Raw genomic sequence first — 26,080 nt, forward strand, 5'->3', positions numbered from 1 at the left:
AAACAAAACTCTTTCCGCCACCCGGAACACCTGCCACGGTCGCTTTAACACGTGTAGGAACTGATAACCTCAAAAAATCTAAGCTACTTCACTCAACACACCACCTCACGATCACGAAAAAAAAAATGTGAGAGCAAAAATCATATGAATAACAAAAAGAACAACATCCACTGGCTCTGGGGGGGGGGCCTCTAGTTAACCTCATTGACGAGCAAATCATAAACCGAATAGAACATACGCGCTGTGTGGGCGCCTCTTTACCCTCGAGGAAAGCAAATAATAAGGAACAAATTATTGGGAGAACAGACAATTCAAAACTCACATACTCATTATGTTCACAACAACACACGTACCCTCTCGCCAACGAGACCCCTCACGCCATCTGCCATCCCGTCCGCCATCTCAAGGAGCGCTGCTCAGCGTCGACATCCTCACACTGCAGCCTCTTATGTTGTTTTCACCTTCCATACTTCTTTTTTCAGCTTTTCTTCTGGGCACAGTTTTACGTCATGTCCGGGACCACCAGCGACGACGACTGCCAAGAGACGGGAGAGGCGAATGATGAAGGACGAGGACGACGGACGAACTTCTTCAAGACGGACAAAACTGTGACGATAGGACGACTGGAGATGACGTCGGAAACTGGGAGCGAAGGCCACGCAGGACGAATCCAGAAGTTGACGTTTACAAAATTTCCATCAACATAAGACGATGGTCTATGTTGGTGTTGCAAAAAGAATTACTTTAAAGTATTAAATTCAATTCAGAAGACTCTTGAACTATACAATGTGAACGTGATCAAGTGGAAGCAGCTAGTTCAGCAATCATATAAATATCACAGATGTTGTTCTGAAAAATAGGGAATGAATTAAAAAAAATTAGTATGAATGGGAGTCACATCGCTGCGAGTTGGTCGTGTAGTTGACGATATCTGCCAGCTATCACAGCCACAATGGATTGAGCATATCTGCAATTCATACTTTAATACATTCGCCAAGGCATGGGATAACGAGACATCTCCTTCAGCCTCGTTTGTTGCTACCATTTGCAATAAAAAACCAGATAAGTACCTGAAGTTTAGAACGCTGATGCCTAGTGACTGCTATCACCTTTTGCTTGTGATGCTTTAACTAAAGTTTTGGATGGGCCTATTGGGTTACAAACTCTTCGTAATTCCTTCTGCTATGGTCGTTGGGAGGACATTTCCCCTGCAACTGGGATGGATAGGGGGTTTCCCGTGCAACTGGGATGGATAGGGGGTTTCCCGTGCAACTGGGATGGATAGGGGTCCATTACCAAAACACTGACTGCCGTGTTCATTATAGCTTCCTCGTTGCTACAACCTTCAGGATTTCTCTCGTTGGCAAACAATGTAGGGAAGCAAAATAATTATTACGACCGTAGGTTTCAGAGCGATGGCACTGGATTGTAATTAATTTTGTTCCTCAACATAAGGTTAATTAAATTACAATATTGTTATATTACCGACGAGGAAACAGTCATAAAATAGCAACGAAAAATATCAACTGTGCACTCCTAACCATGTAAAAAAACGATTAAAATGAAACAATTCCAGAATGTTCTCTTGTGGCTATTATCAGTGAAACATCGTAACATAGTAAGAATCATTAAAACAACCAGTTATATTGCTAGAATAATATGAAAATAGAGGTGATAGTGCAGCAGCTCGCAGTTATGCATAACGCGTGTAAAGTAAAAAAAGTATCTTATCGTTTCCGTTCCCAAAGGGAACTCACGACGGCCGCGTAAGGCCGCGGTCACACATGCACTTTTTTTGGCTGCGCCGCCAAAGCGTAACTTACGCTTCCGCCGTTGCCTCGGCAAAGGCGGAGGCGTAAGTTACGCTTTGGTGGAAAGCTTGGATTTCGCTCCGCCAGAAAAATGCGAGCGGAACCTACGCGTTCGCGGATCCGCTTTGGCGGAACCTGCATAATATTCTGCAAAGTGAAGGCTACTGTCACTGAGTCTGTGTTTGTGTGTCGCTACTGTTGTTGCTTGGTTGTCGTTTGGTACTCTCTTTGCGTGTAGACTGCCTGGGGATCTTCCCTGCATGTACTAGGGCCGTGAAGTGGACTCTAGAGCTGGAAGAACTATTGCTGTCCATGTGTTTCGAAGTAAAAACCCGGTTTGATAAAAAGATGAAGAAGGATATTGATAAGTTCAAGTGAATTGCACAGAAATTGAAAGAGGAGCAGGATGTTGACGTGAGTTATAAACAAATAAAGGATAAGATAACATCTGTGAAGAAGACTGGAAACTCCAAGATGAAGACCTCTGTCCTGCCTCTTGTCCGAGATAGAGAAAAGGAGCGGACAGGAGCAGCTGTGGACGAGGACGACGACAATGATCTGGACTGGGAGGATATTGTAAAGCGTGCCAAGTGGCCTCTTCTCAAGCGCTATTATGATCTGTTCAATGCTCACCCCACCATGGGAATAGCCCTGGGCACGGACACCGCTAGCAGTAGCGAGGAGGAGGATTGTGACACCGGTGCTGATAGGAGTGCTGCTGCTGCTGATGCGAATGCTGGTGCAGCTGGTTTAGGGCTCCAAGTTCAAGTGGAAGACGATGAAGTAGATGAAGCACTGCCCGTTCTAGTGGATGAAGACTACGGGGTAGGTGATGACCTGCAAGCGAGCGCGATGTGCCACCCAGGAGCAGCGACAACGAAGATAACGAACAGGCCGTGGCTGAACAACCAGCAAGGGGTGCTCAAGCACAGGTAGCAGTCGAGTGACGCACAGCAACACCCAACACCCAACACCCAACACAACACACCACCTACAAGAATTGTGCGTGGACGTACCCAAACAGTAACACCCAACACACCACCTACAGGAATTGTGCGTGGACGTACCCAAACAGTAACACCACCCCAGCAGGAGCAACAGCGGCAGTTCCTTGACGGAATGGGTGCAATTCTAGACGGTCAAGCGCAGCAAACTTTAGCCATCCAGGTGAGTTTAAATTTTGAAAATGTGCCCACGAATAAATCTTTTTTTTAATCCACTGCAGTAACTACAAGTAGGTAAATGTTTGGAATGTTTCATTGAAAACCGAACAGTTCTCTACTCCCCAGTGTCCTGAATTTCTGTGTACCGTATTTTACGGCGTAAAGAGCACACTGGAGCATAAGCCCGACCCAGATTTTTATAACGAAATATAGACGAATTCCATACATTTCACGGTTCATTTCATCATAAAGCCGCACCAACCTTTTTTCGTTGATGACCAGCGTTTAAAGCGCGGCTTTTACGCTGGAAATAGGGTACTTAATGTATAACTCCGTTTTGTAATGTTCTTCGTCACCGTTAGGCGCTGCATCTGTATTATTGGGTGTTAGCGGCCGTCATGAGTTCCCTCGGGAACGGACACGACAATTTGCTTTCTTCTTCTTCTTTTTTAGATTGACTGCAGGCCCAGCTCCAGCAACAGCAACAGCTGTTTGAGGAGCGGATGAGACAACAGGATGAAGACAAGGATGCCAGGGCACAGGAGCGCCATCAGCAGTTTGTTATGACTATGCAGCAATCCATGATGACATTTCAAGGCACGCTGATGCAGAACCTCTTTGGAAGGAGGAGACGACATGCCAGCAGCAGCGACTCTGATTAATGTGTTGGTCAAGTAAGTGACGTATTTCAGAATAATCTCTCTGCGTTCATTACATTCTTGCTGATATGGCTGTACAATAATTATACACGATAGGATGTACGACTAGCTGATTGTACATAAAATGTCCGAATGCAGCTCTTTCAATGCCTATGCAGTGGACCCTCAACATCTTCGGCACGCATATGATTCTTTCTAATTCCTAAGCTCCAGCTGTTTGTTGTTGCTGCCGCGCCTGTCTGTAATAGTAGCTGCCGGTGGTAATGGTGTGGTAATTGCGTTTCTCAGCGTTTCTCAACAGTGACTCTGATTGATGTATTGGTCAAATCAGTGACTTATTTCCGAATAATCTTTCTGCATTAATTACATTCTTCATGACATGGCTGTACAATATACACGATGGGATGTACGACTAGCTGATTGTACATACAATGTCCGAATGCAGCTCTTTCAATGCCTATGCAGTGGACCCTCAACATCTTCGGCACGCATATTATTCTTTCTAATTCCAAAGCTCAAGCTGTTTGTATTATTATTATTATTATTATTATTATTATTCCACAGGCAGGCATAGTGGGATGGTCTAAGACCATGATTGAGAAACAGAGGGTACCAGGTTCAAGTCCTGCTTGGAAGCGGATTTTTTCCAGCCGTGCTGCGACCCACAGTTAATTGGGAACTCGTGGCCTGGCACGAGGGAAACATGGATGCAGTGAATGGGATTTCGGTCTTTGACCACTTTGTGGTGGGTCTGATCTACTCACCTCCCACCGCTTAGGAGCTGCATCTGCGCCTTGATCCAAGAGGGTGGTGGCGTTCCTGCGGATGCGGAAAACTGGGCCTTTGGCCGAGTCTCACGCGAACCGTGAAATTTTTATTTTATTTTATTTTTTTTATTCCACAATCACGATGACATAGTGCCAATAAACATGTGATGCAGGGGATTTTAACCAGCCATGGTGGGGAAACTGAGAATAAACAGGAGAAAAGAGAACACTGAAAACAAAACAAAAGGAGTACTAAAGGAACCTGGAGAAAGCAGTATGAAGATTAGGCTAGCAATGAAAAACAACGAAACTGTTGTCAATTCAACTTAGGTAGGCGTGTGCAGAATGGAACAAAATGCAGCCTACGTGTCGCAAGACTGCCTCCTGCGGAAGCCGAGACCAATGAAAATAGGACTTGAAGATATGGGATTATAAAAGGATTGATGATCCGGAAAATGGGAACTGGAGAGAACATCTAGTAGGCGAGCTATTATTGAACCAGCTTTTTAAATGTGCAAGTGCATGCGGAGGAGCAAGTTTTAGCTTAATGCAGAGAATGAATTTGTATGTCGAGTGGGGAAAGCGTTCCGAGAGAGGGGAAGAGGAGGCGTGTTGCTGTCTCGCCTGTCTGTACTGGTAGCTGCCTGTGGTAATGGTGTAAAGAAAGATGAACTAACAAAGCAACATGATTGCCTCAAAAGGAAGTATTCGTCGTGGATTTCTATATGCGTTAGCTGGTTTAACTACTGCGAACATGCAGTGATAACATTGTAGTACCATGATGCATGGAGTGCATGGATGAGCTAGGGTTTACAATGGAATGTACATGATGTGTGCACTAAAGACAAAACTCCTCTATTTTATAAGTATCAACTAGCATGTTCATTGTAGGTATTATTGACATCATCACAATGAGTACCAATGATGGAGTACGGCTGGCTCATAAATGGAAGCTTTGGATCACTGTAATAGCATTCTAGTAGTAAGTGCGGGGCAGGTTCTGGCCCACTTTTTGACCTTTGACCTTTGGGCCAAATAAGGCACACTGCATCGGTCGTGCTTGGTCTGGCTCGGGGACTCCTCCAGGGTTTGACCTTTGACCTTTGGGTTAAATAAGGCACACTGTGTCGGGGGCGCTTGGTCTGGCCCCGGGACTCCCCCAGGGTTTGCCCTTTGACCCTGTCATGCCATAAACGTGCCATAAAGGTTCTTTTCCGTGGCGAACGTGCACTGTGCACGTTCGGTGCGTTCATTGAGTTCGCACCAATGAGTAGTAAAATACGTACTCCACCCTGATTCGCACATCGTCGTCGTAGATGTGCATTGCATGCAGTGAATGACATAATTATTGCACATGCGCGCATACGCACACGGAGCGTGCGACCTTCAGTGCCCCTGCGTGTGGAAAAGAAGGCAGTGCAACACAACTTCACAAGGTGGACTAGTACACGTGTCATTATACTACTTCCTGATTCGCACTTCGTAGATGTGCAGCAAACAAGTTCACGTTCCGTGCATTCGTTTTATTCGCACATCGTAGATGTGCACTGATTGACAAGTTGCCCATACAGAGCATGCCTAATCGGTTTTTCGATCGGTTAAGAGAATGTTCAAAATCGGCCATATTATGAGCCCCAAGATCAGAATTCGGCTCAACGTAGTACTTGAAGTCCCATTACGTCATGTACATTTACACACAAGCACACTCTGTTGAAGCACTGAAACATCGATTTTCGGCGAATTCAACATGCGAAATTTGAAAATTCGGCGAAAAGATGGGTGATTTCTTCAAAACCACTTTTTTCGGCGAATTTGTCGGCCAGCCGATTTGGGAAATGCCTACTGTCCATGCAGGTGCATTAGATGCATATTTCTATTTTGATCGGGATACAGTTAGAATCAACCGGCTACGCCCGGAGTATCATGCATCAAAACAATTATTGAAGGGGTGTCACAGTGAAGCAGCGTTGCTACGCACCACAAATCCCCTCTGCACTGCATCGAATCTATACTGGAGAATCCAGAGTGACCAGCAAAGAGTCACAACCCGCGGGTATCCAGTCACACTAAGGCATATCCACCATTCCCCACATATTCACTGTAACAAAACACAATACTGTTCACTATAATACACTTTTATTTAAATGGACTTGGATGAGTCTGTAGAAGAGAACACAATGCACGCACACGCACGCATGCGCGGACACACACACACACACACACACACACGCGCGCGCGCGCACACACATCTAGGTTATAGTGCTATACACGTATCTAGGGTTTAGGAAGCACGAGAATATGTCGAAGCACCCACACATATCCCTTCATGCAGTGTACTTCAGTAGCCCAACACATTACGACCGCTATAGCACAGGACCATCACAAAACACATTACGACTGCTATAGCACAGGACCATCACAAAACACTACACACTGTTACTACACTGCACACACAGTTACTACACTACGCCTGTTACAAGTACTTACAAACACTATTAGTGTCACGAATACGAAAGCAGGGTAAGACAAGAGGATACGAAAAAAGTAAGTATCGCTATAACGAGGGGGTAAGTATACATGTAAACAGAGCAGTGCTTACTTACAGGGTCCTAATACGCTCTACGGCGTCCTGGTAGTCGGACTGCAACAGCAGGCCGACTTGCCGACCCTCCCAGTAACGGGTTAGATGGGCCGCACCCGCCAGGTGGGCGACCACGGCTGGGCCTCCCACCAGCCTTTCTCCACTGTAAACACGAAAGAAACCGCAGAAAGCACAGTGTCATAGAGCTCTTTTGTTGGGGGAGAGAGCTAGGAGCACTGCACACTTACCAAGTATCACAATATATGATAAGAAAGAGGCGGCGCTTGACGCACCGCCTCAGGTGCTGAAACAGGGGTATTACCCCTGTAAGGCGAACACCGCAGTGACACGTGAACGTCATTTCTACAGACTGTTTTCAGGATAATGATACTGAAGTGAAGGTGTGAACCGCAAAGCAAGACCTTTACCTTCTTCCTGTCGAATTCGCTCCCCAGCTGCATACCGACATCATCCGCTAAAACCCAATCATACCAAGTAACGCAAAGGTCATCAGTTGACCTTTTGGACTTTTCAACTCTTATCCAAAACCACCAGGAGGAAAAAACCAGGATGAAGAAGACGTCAGTTGTAGAAGCGTTTGTGGAGGAGTTGTTACATTATTCTCAGTAAATAGATATGGCTGATACATTCGGTGTAGACTTGGACGACCGGTCGTGGTCTCTCACCACGGATCCTTTACTAATAGAAAGGCGGACGCCAATAAGAACTGTTGTGGAGTTGGCAGATCAAAACGCGCAGCAAGAAATTTGGCACGTCGATGGTAGACTCCATCGGGAGGACGGACCAGCTCTTGTTGATAGTAGGGGAGTGTCCGCCTGGTGCTATGGAGGTCGCCTTCATCGCGTTAATGAACCTGCTTGGATAGGACGGGGTAGCATTGAGTACTACCTCAACGGTATCCGTCATAGAGCCGGCGGTCCTGCAGTCAGTTATTGTGACGCCACATGCTGTATTCTACGGTGGTATCACCACGGAAGGCTCCACAGGGAGAATGCGCCAGCGGTGATACGCAGGGAAGGTAACAATCGTGTACGGGAGTGGTACCGATACAACCTTCGGCATAGGGAAGATGGACCTGCTTTCATCTCTCGGGTGGAGGAGGGTATCTATCAGTGGTACGTCAACGGGGTGTATTACGGTAGCCACCATCAAGACCAGGCAATACACCCCATGGAGCTGCAGTACATCAATGTAGTGCCTACTAAGGTAGACTCGTCAGCAATAAGTCATGAGCCCATTTGTGTGATTTGTCAGGATACCCTGGATCGTCCTCTATCCAAGTTGGAGTGCGGTCATGAATTTCACTTCCACTGTATGAAGGAGTGGATCAGTTCTGCCCCAGCCCAACTTGCCCAACCTGCCGCTACTCCATGACTGCTGAGGACTTGGTTGAGTTCTTGTAGTAATACATTACACAGTTGCATGTGGGCGACTACGAATGACCAGTCATGTGTTACAGATGGACACGGACACGCCACCCTAAGTAGCCATGAGCGGCTATTTGGACAAGGACAACAAAGCACCTCGTGGGCGGCCAAGGTTGACACTAGCCACAAGTCTGGTCGCTCAGTTGAATAAGCTGGGTGTGCCCATGAAGACCATGGAAGACCTTTCCAGGTGCCGGCAACATGCAGAGGACAAGACAGACTGGAAGAAACTGTGCAGCTCGACACTCGAGGACAAATCAGTATCAGCAGCTACTACACCTTGCTGATGATACTCACAAGACAGAAGTGGGAAAAAAACACTGAATTTCTTTATTTAGTGCTCAACTACGCGAAATGTGTTTTATTATTATTATTATTATTATACATGTTCAACTGTACACAGACTGGCTGACTGCCATTCTCTACCACACATTACCGGACACTGTTGTGGTTGTCGTCGTTATCGTCGTCGTCATTGTTGATGTTGTTGTCGGTTGTTGTCGTCGTTATCGTCGTCGTTGTTGATGTTGTTATTGGTTGTTGCAGTCGGTTGTTGGTTGTTATTGGTTGTTGCTGTCGGTTGTTGGTTGTTATTGTTGATTGTTGTCGGTTGTTGTTGGCTGTTGGATGTTGTTGTCGGTTGTTGTCGGTTGTTGTTGGTTATTGTTGGTTGTTGTTGGTTGTTGTTGGGCGTTGTTGGTTGTTGTCGGTTGTTGTCGGTTGTTGTCAGGTGTTGTTGGCTGTTGTTGGTTGTTGTTGTCGGTTGTTGTCGGTTGTTGGGTGTTGTTGTCGGTTGTTGGGTGTTGTTGTCGGTTGTTGGGTGTTGTTGTTGGTTAGTGTTGGTTGGTGTTGGTTGTTGTTGGTTGTTGTCGGTTGTTGTCCGTTGTTGTTGGTTGTTGTTGGTTGTTGTTGGTTGTTGTTGGCTGTTGTTGGTTGTTGTTGTTTGTTGTTGTCGGTTGTTGGTTGTTGTTGTTTGTTGTTGCTGGTTGTAGTTGGTTGTTGTCAGTTGTTGTTGTTTGTTGGATGTTGTTGTCGGTTGTTGTCTGTTGTTGTCGGTTGTTGTCGGTTGTTGTTGGTTGTTGTTGGTTGTTGTTGGCTGTTGTTGGTTGTTGTTTGTTGTTGTTGGTTGTTGTTGTTTGTTGTTGTCGGTTGTTGGTTGTTGTTGTTTGTTGTTGTTGGTTGTAGTTGTTTGTTGTCAGTTGTTGTTTGTTGTTGGATGTTGTTGTCGGTTGTTGTCGGTTGTTGTCGGTTGTTGTCGGTTGTTGTTGGTTGTTGTTGCCTGTTGTTGGTTGTTTTTGGTTGTTGTTGGTTGTTGTCGGTTGTTGTCGGTTGTTGTGTTTTAATCGTTATTTTGTTAATTATCCAGGAGGATGTTGCTATGATCCAGTACCATTTTTTCGCATATATGAGACAAGTTTGTGTAACGTTAGTGTGACGTGGGGTATGCTGATTGGATGTGAGGTGGTGAGAGTATGCTGATTGGCCGATAAAAATTAGTGGAAGGGATAAAGTAATGCGCTGCTTGTGCAGCGTAACCAAACACATGGTCTGTGGGAAACACCCTAGTAAAACAAAATAAAATAATAATAACATGAATTGCCCCCGGCACTTGAGAGACTCGAGCCCCGCCACCTTGTTCAAATCGGACTTGGTAGCTTCATACTGGAACTTAATCTTCTTCTTTTTGAGGTATGACCGTACAAAACGCGCTTGGATTTTTTCATTTTATTTTATTTTTTTTATTTTTGTTTTTTCATTGCAACTTTTTTAGCAGATAGCAACCTTTTTAGCAGACTCGTGAAACAACGGTGAATCTGGAACGAATAAATGGTCCATGTCAAAGGCATGACGAGTCTCGAAGTCTTCACATTCATGATGGAACCTTGTCATGATTGACGCATTCCTTGATGGTGCGCACATGAAATCACCCTGGCTCATCTTTTCCAATTCCATTCTTTTCACATCCTGCAACCCATACCCTACTAGTATCAGTGGGGATGCTAGAATCAGAAGAGGCAAGGCAGCACTCTTCCGTGGATGTATTACTCGACACAACACCACCCATACTTGTTTTCTAGAAGTTTTGACTATAATGATATATTGCAGCAGGAAGTAGTATACAGTCAAATAGGATAGGATAAGAATGAATGATCAACTGTCTGATAAAGAATGCAGTTCATTAAAGACTTATTGGAAGGTCTCTACCAGCTGATCGTCATGTTGGACGGCGACACTGCATAATGATATGAAGCTCTCAGTTAGCTGTTTCAGTTCCGTGGTAGAAAGTGTCATGTGTGCGTCCAGAGAACGATGAAAACATCTGGGGTCCACGTTGATGCAGACGATTGGGGCAACAGCAAGACGTACCTTCAACGCTTGCTCGTCAATGTCGAGGGAGACTTCCCCGGGGTAGATGAAAACATCTTGTTCCACATCCAGTTCGAAACAGCTGGTCGGGACTAGCTTGCTTTCACCGTTGATATTATAGCAATAAAAACTGCTTTATGGCAGTTTTCTAAAAAAAGTTATTGTGTTCTAGTCCATGGACCTCGTCTAAAAAGTAAGAAATTAACGAAATGTGATAGCTGAAAATTAAAATTTCACACAAAACCTCACAATAATCACATCACTTGAAATGCTGCTTTCAACCAGGGAGTAGTACAATACTACTCCCTGCTTTGAACACTAAACTTATACTGCACCAACAATTGGCAACATGCATGCATAGGAAAGAGGATCGCGAGGGGAAAAGGTCTTCTGCATGTAGCTTTTCATTCTGTGTGTGATTATTGTGAGGTTTTGTGTGAAATTTTAATTTTCAGCTATCACATTTCGTTAATTTCTTACTTTTTAGACGGGGTCCATGGACTAGAACACAATAACTTTTTTTAGAAAACTGCCATAAAGCAGTTTTTATTGCTATAATTTCTTTTGTTTTTTCTGTCACCAATCAATGGAATGCCCTATATCAATATGTAAATGATGGCCTTCACATCATATCAATACCATATTATACGCATTGATGTGCAAGCCTTTTCTTGCAGAAAATGGCACTAGCATAATGCATGTTCTTCTGCGGGGAAACATGTGAGCAGTGGTGGTGATACTTTTTTTATACGGAGGTCATTCTGTGCATGTTGCTGTTGCAGAATTTCATGACTCTGTCATAAAATTGTCTTGCCTTTCAGATATTTCAGATTACTCCACCCTCAATCAGATTTATTTGAGAAATGTAGCCATGCGGCAGGTGCGTGTCGCAGATGTTTTTGTTGATTCTGTGTTTATAATGGTTTATAGTCATGGGTATCGTGATAAGGTCATCCAGCATCATATTGAAACTGAAATCGTAATCCTGTTGATGTCGATACAACTTTTGGAAGTAGTTCAATGACTTCAAACTGTTAGTCCACGATTGTCTAAAACAACACAGCAAAGGAGGAACAATAAACATGTATGAAAATGTAAACGAATACATTGCTGAGTCCAAAACCTCGTTCCAACAACTACACTGATCCTGAGGAGAAAAGGGGCAAGGCTATGGTTGGAGGTACTGAGAGATAAACAAGGCACTCCACAATAATAAAATCTTACACATCTTTTGGTGAGTATGAATGATATCCAGTCGAACCTCTTTAGGACGAACACCAAGGGACCGATGGTATTTATTCTGTGAGCTTAACCTATTTTATAACCAGAGAATACAATTATATCTCCAATAGACATACGAATAGATTTCTTCTACAGCGAAAGATTCTAAGCCACACCGACTCATCGTCTCGTATGAAACAATTGAGTCACTAGAGAGATTCTGCAAAACGAAAATGCGTACAAACCTTCGCTCTACATCATGAAGTGCGAAACTTGCAGGGAACGCGAAATGAACTGTCGTAGGAAATTTCGTGAGATCGGGTCATGGCGTAAGTGCACTTGGCCCGCGCAAACTACGAAAATGTGCAGAACGCAAAGTTCGTGCAAAAATTCGCACACACTTTCGCAAGGACTGTCGCGAAACTTCGTTCGAATTTTCGTTTTGCAGAACCTCTCTACTGAACCTTTCTTTAGCAACATGACGGCAACTGAAACAACAACAGAGAAAATACGATACATGTACAGCACATTCTTGCAGGTACTAGAAACAGATTGCAGATCGTAATTCTTGCTCTACCGGCACGAAACTTTATTTGAGGCAGTGCAATCTCGGCGGTACTCACAAATCAAACAGCCCAGACTTGAGTAAACAAATCCAATCATACAAGTACGAGATTTTCACGAGACGAGACTGTACCCATTGGCTTGTTTCGTATGAAACAAACAAGTTACTGAACCTCTCAACAATAGAGATTTCCCCTGATATACGAATTTATTATTTTTGCAAACTCGGTCAATTGGTACTTGAACCTTTCCCTCCAGATTGGGAACTGTCAACGATAGTATGCCACTGACCAGTGCCTTACTTGTAACGTACCAATGTACAATGAATATGAGTATTTCGATAACACATCTAACATAAGCCTTACCGTCAAGAAGTTGAACTCGCGTTCTTCGCACACTGTAGACAAGGGCAAAGAGATAAAAATGGATCTAAATCCGAATAAAATCAGCACACGTTTCCGTTAATGAAAGGTGAACATAAGCAAATGAATCGAAGGAAACCGGTCAACTTAGAGATCACCTGTCATCGAGTATTCCGTAAAAGGAGGCCTCGCAGCTCGGCAGCAGAAAAGCAAAATTTAGAAAAGAGATCCTGTCAACTTTTCCATTATTTATTGCATTCCGCCCCAAAATCAGCACACTTTTCCTGAATGAAAGAGTCAACACAAGCAAATGAATCAAAGGCAACTGGTCAACTCACCTGTCATTGAGTAATATTCCGCGAAAGGAGGTCTCAGCAGCGCCGAAAAAGCCATGAGACGAAATATCCGAAACAGCTCATGCAAGAAGCAGTTCCAAAGAAGGAAGTTCCTCGCGCATGCACATCCGAACACGGATCCGCGGACTGCATGCACTGAACACACTGTCTGCCGTGCACGTGCACAGCACACGGCTACCACCCGTTGGTAGATCTAATACCGAGCACCTTACGTAGAGACTTACGTAGCCTAAGTGAAATACCGAGCACCTTACGTAGAAACTTACGTAGCATAGCGATGTCGTTTTTTCTGCCATGTGAACACAATAATAGAAAAGCTGACAGGATCGCTTTTCTAAATACACCCGACATTGACCGTAGGACGAACGTGATGGGTAGAAGTTGGTCTTGATCTTCTCCACACGTCCTCTTCGGAGAGTGTCACGGAGCGATGGACAAGTCTTGATCAAGTTCGTAATGATGAACTCAGTGGACTCATTCAGTTCGATGTAAACCTGTCCTTGAGCATCTTTGCGAGCTGTTGCCGTACTACCACAGGCTGGTAGAGCTCCTGAAGGGAAGTACATCTTATAACCAGGCTTGTAGAAGGATCTACCTGATGACTTGTAGGACAGTTGCATGTCCTCCTGAAACCCATCTACCACAATCTCTTTGTGGAGCTTGGTAGGAGCAGGTGACACATAGCGACGCTTAGCCGGTACTGCCTTCGAAGAGAGCACAACTTGAGGAGGGTCAGCAGGAAGAGCGGAATTCTTCCTCACCCGCCGCTCGTATAGGTTATCCATCTTCCAGAAAGCGAAGGGAGAACAACTCATCAGCACTGTATTCGATGAACGAATGACTCGACTACAGGACAACCACCCGTATTTATACAAGGCAGAGACGGAGGCGGGTTGAAGTGATAAAATATGTGTCAGCTAGGTCAACCAATCACCATCAAGCCCGCCAAAAACATTTGACCACTCAGCATTGAGCCCACCAAAAACATTTGACCAACCAGCATCAAACCCGCCAAAAGCATTTTGTCCAATCAGCGGCATGCCCACCAAAATCATATCTCATCTTAAAGATTCCTTACATGATACCGCCACTTTAGGGAGCATCTCATAAGTTCGCATTTATTTTCCAAACGTAACGCATTTCGAATAGACTTTACCCCCCTACCTCCCCCCTCTATTCGAAAGTCTTATCGCACATTTTCTGTGTTTATCTACATGTTCTGCACACATCCATGCCCCATGCTATGGTATGCTTATGTACATGTACATGGATATGAATGTTTTGCTAGTGTGGTAGTGAATGGCATACAGTAGTACCGCATCTACTGAGTACAAGTACAATCAATGACATGTACACGTACATAAACACAGTTCCTCCACAACAACTAAAAAGTCTGTACTGCTGTAAAAGCTGACCAGGTACACGGTTTGATCAGGCTGGTGTGACATTTGACACCTCTGAGTAGCCTACATGCATGTAGTACAGGGTTAGCTGATCTGCAAACACAGGTAGATCTACACCTAAACACACTAATTTGCTGAAGTGATCTAGAAAATGTGCGAACTGTCATTTTTCTATTCGAAAAGGGCGCTACCCCCCTACCCCCGTTTCGAAATGCGTTACGTTTAGAAACAAAATGCGAACTTATGAGATGCTCCTTTAGTGAACTGATACAGTATGGAAATAAGATCAGAGTCAAACGTGTGCAAGTTCTGAATCACGTAATCAAGTGAATAGGTTTCCCAACAATAGGTATCAATCAATGATGCCATAAGAGATGTATCAGATGGAGATAAAATCAGCAAATTCGTACGCAACGTGGACAGTTGAGAAGAAGACACCATCCTGGTCAACTCCATGAGATGCAGTACATATAGGAGTGGAAAATGCTGAGGAAGAGGTTTCATGATTCGACTGAACCTCAACCATGATACATTGCTACGAGGTAAGTAGGAACGCAGTTTACGTAGTACATCCACATTCGTATCGTATACTTTGCAGGATAATGCTATAGCATAGTTTATACTCTTGTACAAACAGGATTTTTTCATCGCAAGTATCTGCTCCCGAAGAGGGTGTACGCAAAGCTGATCGGATAAGAGTTCAGTTTGCGAAAGAAAATGCAAAAGATGACGATCCACACCGCTTAACCGCTCATGTACCGCGTAAGGCTTCTTCATCAAACTACATCTCCTATGCACATCATCTTCAGGGAAGTAAATCACCGCCATGACAAGTCCACACGAAGAACACACGTATCTTACTTCATGTAAAACATGATCAAGATGTTGACACTGTTTTTCCTCCCCGTATTGCTCTTTTTCTTCTTCTTCTTCATCCTTCTCATGAAGTCTCCTTTCACGTACATAAGCAGGTAAGATCTTAAATTCAGAATCCATCTTCACCCCTCACCAACATCCTCATTATGACACTATATCCAGCATGATATCTACTTTATATAACCAATCCTATCCAGGGCAATTATCAGGTACAACCATTGGGGTAGATGACCTCATACCCTCTCCGACGGAGAGGGTATGAGGTCATCTACCCCAATGGTTGTACCTGATAATTGCCCTGGATAGGATTGGTTATATAAAGTAGATATCATGCTGGATATAGTGTCATAATGAGGATGTTGGTGAGGGGTGAAGATGGATTCTGAATTTAAGATCTTACCTGCTTATGTACGTGAAAGGAGACTTCATGAGAAGGATGAAGAAGAAGAAGAAAAAGAGCAATACGGGGAGGAAAAACAGTGTCAACATCTTGATCATGTTTTACATGAAGTAAGATACGTGTGTTCTTCGTGTGGACTTGTCATGGCGGTGATTTACTTCCCTGAAGATGATGTGCATAGGAGATGTAGTTTGATGAAGAAGCCTTAGGGCCGATTACCACTACGGTACCGTGAGTGCCGTGCCGTGAGTACCCATGGTGATTTGCTCACGTGAGGGGCAGTTTTGGCGCGAGTTCATTCCGTGGCTCCTGCCGTACCGCGCCGTGGACATTCCGGTGCCGAGGGCCTCTGGGGGGTGGAAATGGCATGCCGTGGTATTCCGCGAGGTCGAATGCAGTGAGTAGTAGGTATTTTACTACTCCCTGAAAGGAAGTTTTTTCTTTCTTTTGTATTTGTGGCACGAAGTTTTTTCTTGGCTTTTGGCTTTTCGATTGGTTGATTCTTGAGCTTTCTCCAGTCATCTCCCCGGCCCCCGCTATTTTCCCTCATTACCAAAGTCAGAAATTGATTAAAAAAAATGGTGATCCGGCCTGCCGACGGAATGCACGGAATGACCGTGCGCAGGTGTAAATCACTCTCAGCTTCAAGCTCGTACCGTGGGGTACACGTGACCTACCCAAATCGACGGCACGGCACTCACGGTACCATAGTGGGAATCGGCCCTTACGCGGTACATGAGCGGTTAAGCGGTGTGGATCGTCATCTTTTGCATTTTCTTTCGCAAACTGAACTCTTATCCGATCAGCTTTGCGTACACCCTCTTCGGGAGCAGATACTTGCGATGAAAAAATCCTGTTTGTACAAGAGTATAAACTATGCTATAGCATTATCCTGCAAAGTATACGATACGAATGTGGATGTACTACGTAAACTGCGTTCCTACTTACCTCGTAGCAATGTATCATGGTTGAGGTTCAGTCGAATCATGAAACCTCTTCCTCAGCATTTTCCACTCCTATATGTACTGCATCTCATGGAGTTGACCAGGATGGTGTCTTCTTCTCAACTGTCCACGTTGCGTACGAATTTGCTGATTTTATCTCCATCTGATACATCTCTTATGGCATCATTGATTGATACCTATTGTTGGGAAACCTATTCACTTGATTACGTGATTCAGAACTTGCACACGTTTGACTCTGATCTTATTTCCATACTGTATCAGTTCACTAAAGTGGCGGTATCATGTAAGGAATCTTTAAGATGAGATATGATTTTGGTGGGCATGCCGCTGATTGGACAAAATGCTTTTGGCGGGTTTGATGCTGGTTGGTCAAATGTTTTTGGTGGGCTCAATGCTGAGTGGTCAAATGTTTTTGGCGGGCTTGATGGTGATTGGTTGACCTAGCTGACACATATTTTATCACTTCAACCCGCCTCCGTCTCTGCCTTGTATAAATACGGGTGGTTGTCCTGTAGTCGAGTCATTCGTTCATCGAATACAGTGCTGATGAGTTGTTCTCCCTTCGCTTTCTGGAAGATGGATAACCTATACGAGCGGCGGGTGAGGAAGAATTCCGCTCTTCCTGCTGACCTTCCTCAAGTTGTGCTCTCTTCGAAGGCAGTACCGGCTAAGCGTCGCTATGTGTCACCTGCTCCTACCAAGCTCCACAAAGAGATTGTGGTAGATGGGTTTCAGGAGGACATGCAACTGTCCTACAAGTCATCAGGTAGATCCTTCTACAAGCCTGGTTATAAGATGTACTTCCCTTCAGGAGCTCTACCAGCCTGTGGTAGTACGGCAACAGCTCGCAAAGATGCTCAAGGACAGGTTTACATCGAACTGAATGAGTCCACTGAGTTCATCATTACGAACTTGATCAAGACTTGTCCATCGCTCCGTGACACTCTCCGAAGAGGACGTGTGGAGAAGATCAAGACCAACTTCTACCCATCACGTTCGTCCTACGGTCAATGTCGGGTGTATATCAACGGTGAAAGCAAGCTAGTCCCGACCAGCTGTTTCGAACTGGATGTGAAACAAGATGTTTTCATCTACCCCGGGGAAGTCTCCCTCGACATTGACGAGCAAGCGTTGAAGGTACGTCTTGCTGTTGCCCCAATCGTCTGCATCAACGTGGACCCCAGATGTTTTCATCGTTCTCTGGACGCACACATGACACTTTCTACCACGGAACTGAAACAGCTAACTGAGAGCTTCATATCATTATGCAGTGTCGCCGTCCAACATGACGATCAGCTGGTAGAGACCTTCCAATAAGTCTTTAATGAACTGCATTCTTTATCAGACAGTTGATCATTCATTCTTATCCTATCCTATTTGACTGTATACTACTTCCTGCTGCAATATATCATTATAGTCAAAACGTCTAGAAAACAAGTATGGTTGGTGTTGTGTCGAGTAATACATACACGGAAGAGTGCTGCCTTGCCTCTTCTGATTCTAGCATCCCCACTGATACTAGTAGGGTATGGGTTGCAGGATGTGAAAAGAATGGAATTGGAAAAGATGAGCCAGGGTGATTTCATGTGCGCACCATCAAGGAATGCGTCAATCATGACAAGGTTCCATCATGAATGTGAAGACTTCGAGACTCGTCATGCCTTTGACATGGACCATTTATTCGTTCCAGATTCACCGTTGTTTCACGAGTCTGCTAAAAAGGTTGCTATCTGCTAAAAAAGTTGCAATGAAAGAACAAAAATAAAAAAAATAAAATAAAATGAAAAAATCCAAGCGCGTTTTGTACGGTCATACCTCAAAAAGAAGAAGATTAAGTTCCAGTATGAAGCTACCAAGTCCGATTTGAACAAGGTGGCGGGGCTCGAGTCTCTCAAGTGCCGGGGGCAATTCATGTTATTATTATTTTATTTTGTTTTACTAGGGTGTTTCCCACAGACCATGTGTTTGGTTACGCTGCACAAGCAGCGCATTACTTTATCCCTTCCACTAATTGTTATCGGCCAATCAGCATACTCTCACCACCTCACATCCAATCAGCATACCCCACGTCACACTAACGTTACACAAACTTGTCTCATATATGCGAAAAAATGGTACTGGATCATAGCAACATCCTCCTGGATAATTAACAAAATAACGATTAAAACACAACAACCGACAACAACCGACAACAACCAACAACAACCAAAAACAACCAACAACAGGCAACAACAACCAACAACAACCGACAACAACCGACAACAACCGACAACAACCGACAACAACATCCAACAACAAACAACAACTGACAACAAACAACTACAACCAACAACAACAAACAACAACAACCAACAACCGACAACAACAAACAACAACAACCAACAACAACAAACAACAACCAACAACAGCCAACAACAACCAACAACAACCAACAACAACCGACAACAACCGACAACAACCGACAACAACCGACAACAACCGACAACAACATCCAACAACCAACAACAACTGACAACAACCAACTACAACCAGCAACAACAAACAACAACAACCAACAACCGATAACAACAAACAACAACAACCAACAACAGCCAACAACAACCAACAACAACGAACAACAACCAACAACAACGGACAACAACCGACAACAACCAACAACAACCAACACCAACCAACACTAACCAACAACAACACCCAACAACCGACAACAACACCCAACAACCGACAACAACACCCAACAACCGACAACAACCGACAACAACAACCAACAACAGCCAACAACACCTGACAACAACCGACAACAACCGACAACAACCGACAACAACCAACAACGCCCAACAACAACCAACAACAACCAACAATAACCAACAACAACCGACAACAACCGACAACAACATCCAACAGCCAACAACAACCGACAACAATCAACAATAACAACCAACAACCGACAGCAACAACCAATAACAACCAACAACCGACAGCAACAACCAATAACAACATCAACAACGACGACGATAACGACGACAACAACCGACAACAACATCAACAATGACGACGACGATAACGACGACAACCACAACAGTGTCCGGTAATGTGTGGTAGAGAATGGCAGTCAGCCAGTCTGTGTACAGTTGAACATGTATAATAATAATAATAATAAAACACATTTCGCGTAGTTGAGCACTAAATAAAGAAATTCAGTGTTTTTTCCCACTTCTGTCTTGTGAGTATCATCAGCAAGGTGTAGTAGCTGCTGATACTGATTTGTCCTCAAGTGTCGAGCTGCACAGTTTCTTCCAGTCTGTCTTGTCCTCTGCATGTTGCCGGCACCTGGAAAGGTCTTCCATGGTCTTCATGGGCACACCCAGCTTATTCAACTGAGCGACCAGACTTGTGGCTAGTGTCAACCTTGGCCGCCCACGAGGTGCTTTGTTGTCCCTGTCCAAATAGCCGCTCATGGCTACTTAGGGTGACGTGTCCGTGTCCATCTGTAACACATGACTGGTCATTCGTAGTCGCCCACATGCAACTGTGTCATGTATTACTACAAGAACTCAACCAAGTCCTCAGCAGTCATGGAGTAGCGGCAGGTTGGGCAAGTTGGGCTGGGGCAGAACTGATCCACTCCTTCATACAGTGGAAGTGAAATTCATGACCGCACTCCAACTTGGATAGAGGACGATCCAGGGTATCCTGACAAATCACACAAATGGGCTCATGACTTATTGCTGACGAGTCTACCTTAGTAGGCACTACATTGATGTACTGCAGCTCCATGGGGTGTATTGCCTGGTCTTGATGGTGGCTACCGTAATACACCCCGTTGACGTACCACTGATAGATACCCTCCTCCTCCCGAGAGATGAAAGCAGGTCCATCTTCCCTATGCCGAAGGTTGTATCGGTACCACTCCCGTACACGATTGTTACCTTCCCTGCGTATCACCGCTGGCGCATTCTCCCTGTGGAGCCTTCCGTGGTGATACCACCGTAGAATACAGCATGTGGCGTCACAATAACTGACTGCAGGACCGCCGGCTCTATGACGGATACCGTTGAGGTAGTACTCGATGCTACCCCGTCCTATCCAAGCAGGTTCATTAACGCGATGAAGGCGACCTCCATAGCACCAGGCGGACACTCCCCTACTATCAACAAGAGCTGGTCCGTCCTCCCGATGGAGTCTACCATCGACGTGCCAAATTTCTTGCTGCGCGTTTTGATCTGCCAACTCCACAACAGTTCTTATTGGCGTCCGCCTTTCTATTAGTAAAGGATCCGTGGTGAGAGACCACGACCGGTCGTCCAAGTCTACACCGAATGTATCAGCCATATCTATTTACTGAGAATAATGTAACAACTCCTCCACAAACGCTTCTACAACTGACGTCTTCTTCATCCTGGTTTTTTCCTCCTGGTGGTTTTGGATAAGAGTTGAAAAGTCCAAAAGGTCAACTGATGACCTTTGCGTTACTTGGTATGATTGGGTTTTAGCGGATGATGTCGGTATGCAGCTGGGGAGCGAATTCGACAGGAAGAAGGTAAAGGTCTTGCTTTGCGGTTCACACCTTCACTTCAGTATCATTATCCTGAAAACAGTCTGTAGAAATGACGTTCACGTGTCACTGCGGTGTTCGCCTTACAGGGGTAATACCCCTGTTTCAGCACCTGAGGCGGTGCGTCAAGCGCCGCCTCTTTCTTATCATATATTGTGATACTTGGTAAGTGTGCAGTGCTCCTAGCTCTCTCCCCCAACAAAAGAGCTCTATGACACTGTGCTTTCTGCGGTTTCTTTCGTGTTTACAGTGGAGAAAGGCTGGTGGGAGGCCCAGCCGTGGTCGCCCACCTGGCGGGTGCGGCCCATCTAACCCGTTACTGGGAGGGTCGGCAAGTCGGCCTGCTGTTGCAGTCCGACTACCAGGACGCCGTAGAGCGTATTAGGACCCTGTAAGTAAGCACTGCTCTGTTTACATGTATACTTACCCCCTCGTTATAGCGATACTTACTTTTTTCGTATCCTCTTGTCTTACCCTGCTTTCGTATTCGTGACACTAATAGTGTTTGTAAGTACTTGTAACAGGCGTAGTGTAGTAACTGTGTGTGCAGTGTAGTAACAGTGTGTAGTGTTTTGTGATGGTCCTGTGCTATAGCAGTCGTAATGTGTTTTGTGATGGTCCTGTGCTATAGCGGTCGTAATGTGTTGGGCTACTGAAGTACACTGCATGAAGGGATATGTGTGGGTGCTTCGACATATTCTCGTGCTTCCTAAACCCTAGATACGTGTATAGCACTATAACCTAGATGTGTGTGCGCGCGCGCGTGTGTGTGTGTGTGTGTGTGTCCGCGCATGCGTGCGTGTGCGTGCATTGTGTTCTCTTCTACAGACTCATCCAAGTCCATTTAAATAAAAGTGTATTATAGTGAACAGTATTGTGTTTTGTTACAGTGAATATGTGGGGAATGGTGGATATGCCTTAGTGTGACTGGATACCCGCGGGTTGTGACTCTTTGCTGGTCACTCTGGATTCTCCAGTATAGATTCGATGCAGTGCAGAGGGGATTTGTGGTGCGTAGCAACGCTGCTTCACTGTGACACCCCTTCAATAATTGTTTTGATGCATGATACTCCGGGCGTAGCCGGTTGATTCTAACTGTATCCCGATCAAAATAGAAATATGCATCTAATGCACCTGCATGGACAGTAGGCATTTCCCAAATCGGCTGGCCGACAAATTCGCCGAAAAAAGTGGTTTTGAAGAAATCACCCATCTTTTCGCCGAATTTTCAAATTTCGCATGTTGAATTCGCCGAAAATCGATGTTTCAGTGCTTCAACAGAGTGTGCTTGTGTGTAAATGTACATGACGTAATGGGACTTCAAGTACTACGTTGAGCCGAATTCTGATCTTGGGGCTCATAATATGGCCGATTTTGAACATTCTCTTAACCGATCGAAAAACCGATTAGGCATGCTCTGTATGGGCAACTTGTCAATCAGTGCACATCTACGATGTGCGAATAAAACGAATGCACGGAACGTGAACTTGTTTGCTGCACATCTACGAAGTGCGAATCAGGAAGTAGTATAATGACACGTGTACTAGTCCACCTTGTGAAGTTGTGTTGCACTGCCTTCTTTTCCACACGCAGGGGCACTGAAGGTCGCACGCTCCGTGTGCGTATGCGCGCATGTGCAATAATTATGTCATTCACTGCATGCAATGCACATCTACGACGACGATGTGCGAATCAGGGTGGAGTACGTATTTTACTACTCATTGGTGCGAACTCAATGAACGCACCGAACGTGCACAGTGCACGTTCGCCACGGAAAAGAACCTTTATGGCACGTTTATGGCATGACAGGGTCAAAGGGCAAACCCTGGGGGAGTCCCGGGGCCAGACCAAGCGCCCCCGACACAGTGTGCCTTATTTAACCCAAAGGTCAAAGGTCAAACCCTGGAGGAGTCCCCGAGCCAGACCAAGCACGACCGATGCAGTGTGCCTTATTTGGCCCAAAGGTCAAAGGTCAAAAAGTGGGCCAGAACCTGCCCCGCACTTACTACTCATTCTTCCATGCTGTGGACTTGCACAAAGCCAAGTTTGCTCATGCGATGGGATGTTGCTGATGGGTGTACTGAGCTAGCTTGTTGCGAATACTCAAGTCAGCCTGATCAAACTCCGCATTGGGCTGATCGTTCGGCCCAGGATGGTACTTGTCGTATGTCGCATCGTCGATGAGCCATGTTGCTTCCACTGGACATCTCCAGCGCTCGCATACATTGTGAATGGCAGAGCAGACAATAGCTACACGACTGGCAAACTCTGAGTCATTCAAGTTATTGTGCACCAGGACCCTAAATCGCCCTTTCAGCCTCCCAAACGCCTGCTCTACCACTCGCCTGGTACGGATTAGTCGATAGTTGAATGTCCGCTGCCAGGAAAGCAGGGCCGCATTGTCATCATAGCACTTCATGAGCGTGGCAGACAAAGGAAACGCAGAATCGCCAACAAGATACGGACGAATGTACGAGCCTTGGATCGTGAACTTTTCAGTTCCAGTCTCCTTGATCGTAAGCCACTTCCGCTCACCAATCTTGCGTGCCAGCCGAGATGAAGCGTAAACACTAGCGTCACCGGCCGACCCAGCATGCTCAGCATTCACATTCAGGAACAAGCCGCATGCATCAACTGTGCCTAGGATGATGATGGCAGAGTACTTCTTATAACACCAGAAGCAGTCGGGGAATTGCACCTGCAGCTTTTTGATTTTCATAAAAGTTCCGTCCACAGCTCCTCTGCATCTCTCAAGCTTTGCTAAATCTTTAAATTTTTGCATGGTTTTCTTCAGCTCTTTCCCTTCTGGGAAGCGGATTGACCGTGCTGCCATGTCTTTAAACAAGATATCTACGGTTGAATGAACCCTTTTTTTTTTTTTTTTTTTTTTTTACCCTGTGGACGGCGGTGGACTTGCTGATTGCGTACTGTCTCGCCAGTTCCCGGAAGGTAGGCCCATGAGCCAGCCAGTGCAACGTGATGGCCAGTCGCTTGTGGCTAGGAATAGACGCTCTCCATTTTGTGTCCTTTCTTGCCAGCAATCGTCCGAACTCCTCGTGAAATCGCCAAAATTCATCCTTGCCCATGCGCAAATGATCAATATACTTCGCGTTTTCGAAATCCGGAACACGATACTGCATAGTCATGAGCGGGTAGTTACGGAGGAAATCAGTCTCCGAGACTCCTTGACCCCTCAGCGCGGACCAGAAGCGACGGCGTTTCTTTCTTCCCAGAAGTGCGTCTGCATACGTACGAACTCCGAGGATGGCAACTATGGGTATCCATGCTGGAATCGATGATGGAATATGCAGTGAACCACTACCTCGCTGGACGGTCGTAGTGGAAGTGCCCATGTCGCACACGTCCATCAGGCTGTTTGACAGGACATTCAGTGCCATAAAGGCAGTAACAATTTTAACCTGTCTTCAGCGTTCACGATCCATGATTACTTCTACACAAACTTCGCTTCTTTGAACTATTCAACGGTGAAACTAGTTCACTCCGGGCTATCCAAGTGTCAACTCAAAGTTCTTTTCAAGATTGGTGAACACTAGATAACTGAAGACAATCGGGAACAAGTGTTGGTTTATATAGGCTCGAGAGAATAATAGAAGAGCATGCAAGGCAGTGTTTTGTTCTCTTGGTTATCTGACGTTTGTTGTTTGGCAGGAGTGTTTGGATGCAAAAATAACAAAAGGAAGGATGAGTAAAGGCTACATGGTGACCTTGGAGTTGTGTGTGAGAGATATCTAACATCAAAAGGTCATGGTAATGATGTGTATTGAACTAAACTACCTGCCTCACCTAGGCTTCCCAAACAAACTTGGCTACTTGTAGGTTGATGTGTGGTGTTTGCCTATTGTCGATAGGCAAACACCGTACAGTACACATCACCCCCTCCTAGTTTGCGTTGGGAAACCGTGACCTACATGCAGGTGTGGGTAGGCAAATACTACACATCTTCCTAGTTTGTTTTCGGAAACACCTAGGTGACGATAGGTACTAGTAACAGTAAGAAGTATGTGAATGCATTGTATTTTACCCCTAGAAGACGCTCGTGATAGTAGGTGCATGCAAGTAAGTCAAAATAGGGTTTGTGACGCATCAAGGTGTGATAGCATGATGTGTGCGTGCAAACAAATGTCATCATTGTCGTCAAAAAATAATACGTGAGCAGCAGAGATTAGGGGTGAAATAATCATGCGGATACTTAGGTTATGGTCGCACTCGATACTTCCAAGCCGTGCTTATCAAGTGCTGGGAAATCTTTTCAGGCAGTGCAAATGCTGGAAAACAGGCACTCCAAGCCACTCGCAACCATAATCATGATATCTACGATGGAGAATCGGCAATTGAGATTCCAAGTGGTCTGGTATCTGTGGCCTCATTATTCTGATGTGCTTCATTGTATTACTTCTCACAAAAGAGAGGGAGGTCGCAGCCATTCAGGTGAAGATATTCGCTATAACCAACAACTCGGTCGAACAAATAATAATAATAATAGGTAACAGATAGCTGATCTTCAGTGATCGTTTCACCCCGAGTAGAGAGGCTAGCGCAGATATCTGGCTACAAAAATCAA

At 45.2% G+C, this 26,080-nt stretch overlaps 1 protein-coding gene across 1 annotated transcript; it reads right to left on the reverse strand.

Annotated features, from left to right (window-relative positions):
- Positions 1 to 23,548: 23,548 nt before the first annotated feature.
- Positions 23,549 to 24,331, reverse strand: LOC135828003 (uncharacterized). The gene has a single exon (XM_065340440.1). The coding sequence runs from the start codon at positions 24,329 to 24,331 to the stop codon at positions 23,549 to 23,551; it is 783 nt and encodes a 260-aa protein (XP_065196512.1).
- Positions 24,332 to 26,080: the final 1,749 nt, after the last annotated feature.

The sequence above is a fragment of the Sycon ciliatum genome, chromosome 12 (assembly GCF_964019385.1).
Source record: "Sycon ciliatum chromosome 12, ocSycCili1.1, whole genome shotgun sequence".
In the NCBI taxonomy this organism is placed as follows: domain Eukaryota; kingdom Metazoa; phylum Porifera; class Calcarea; order Leucosolenida; family Sycettidae; genus Sycon; species Sycon ciliatum.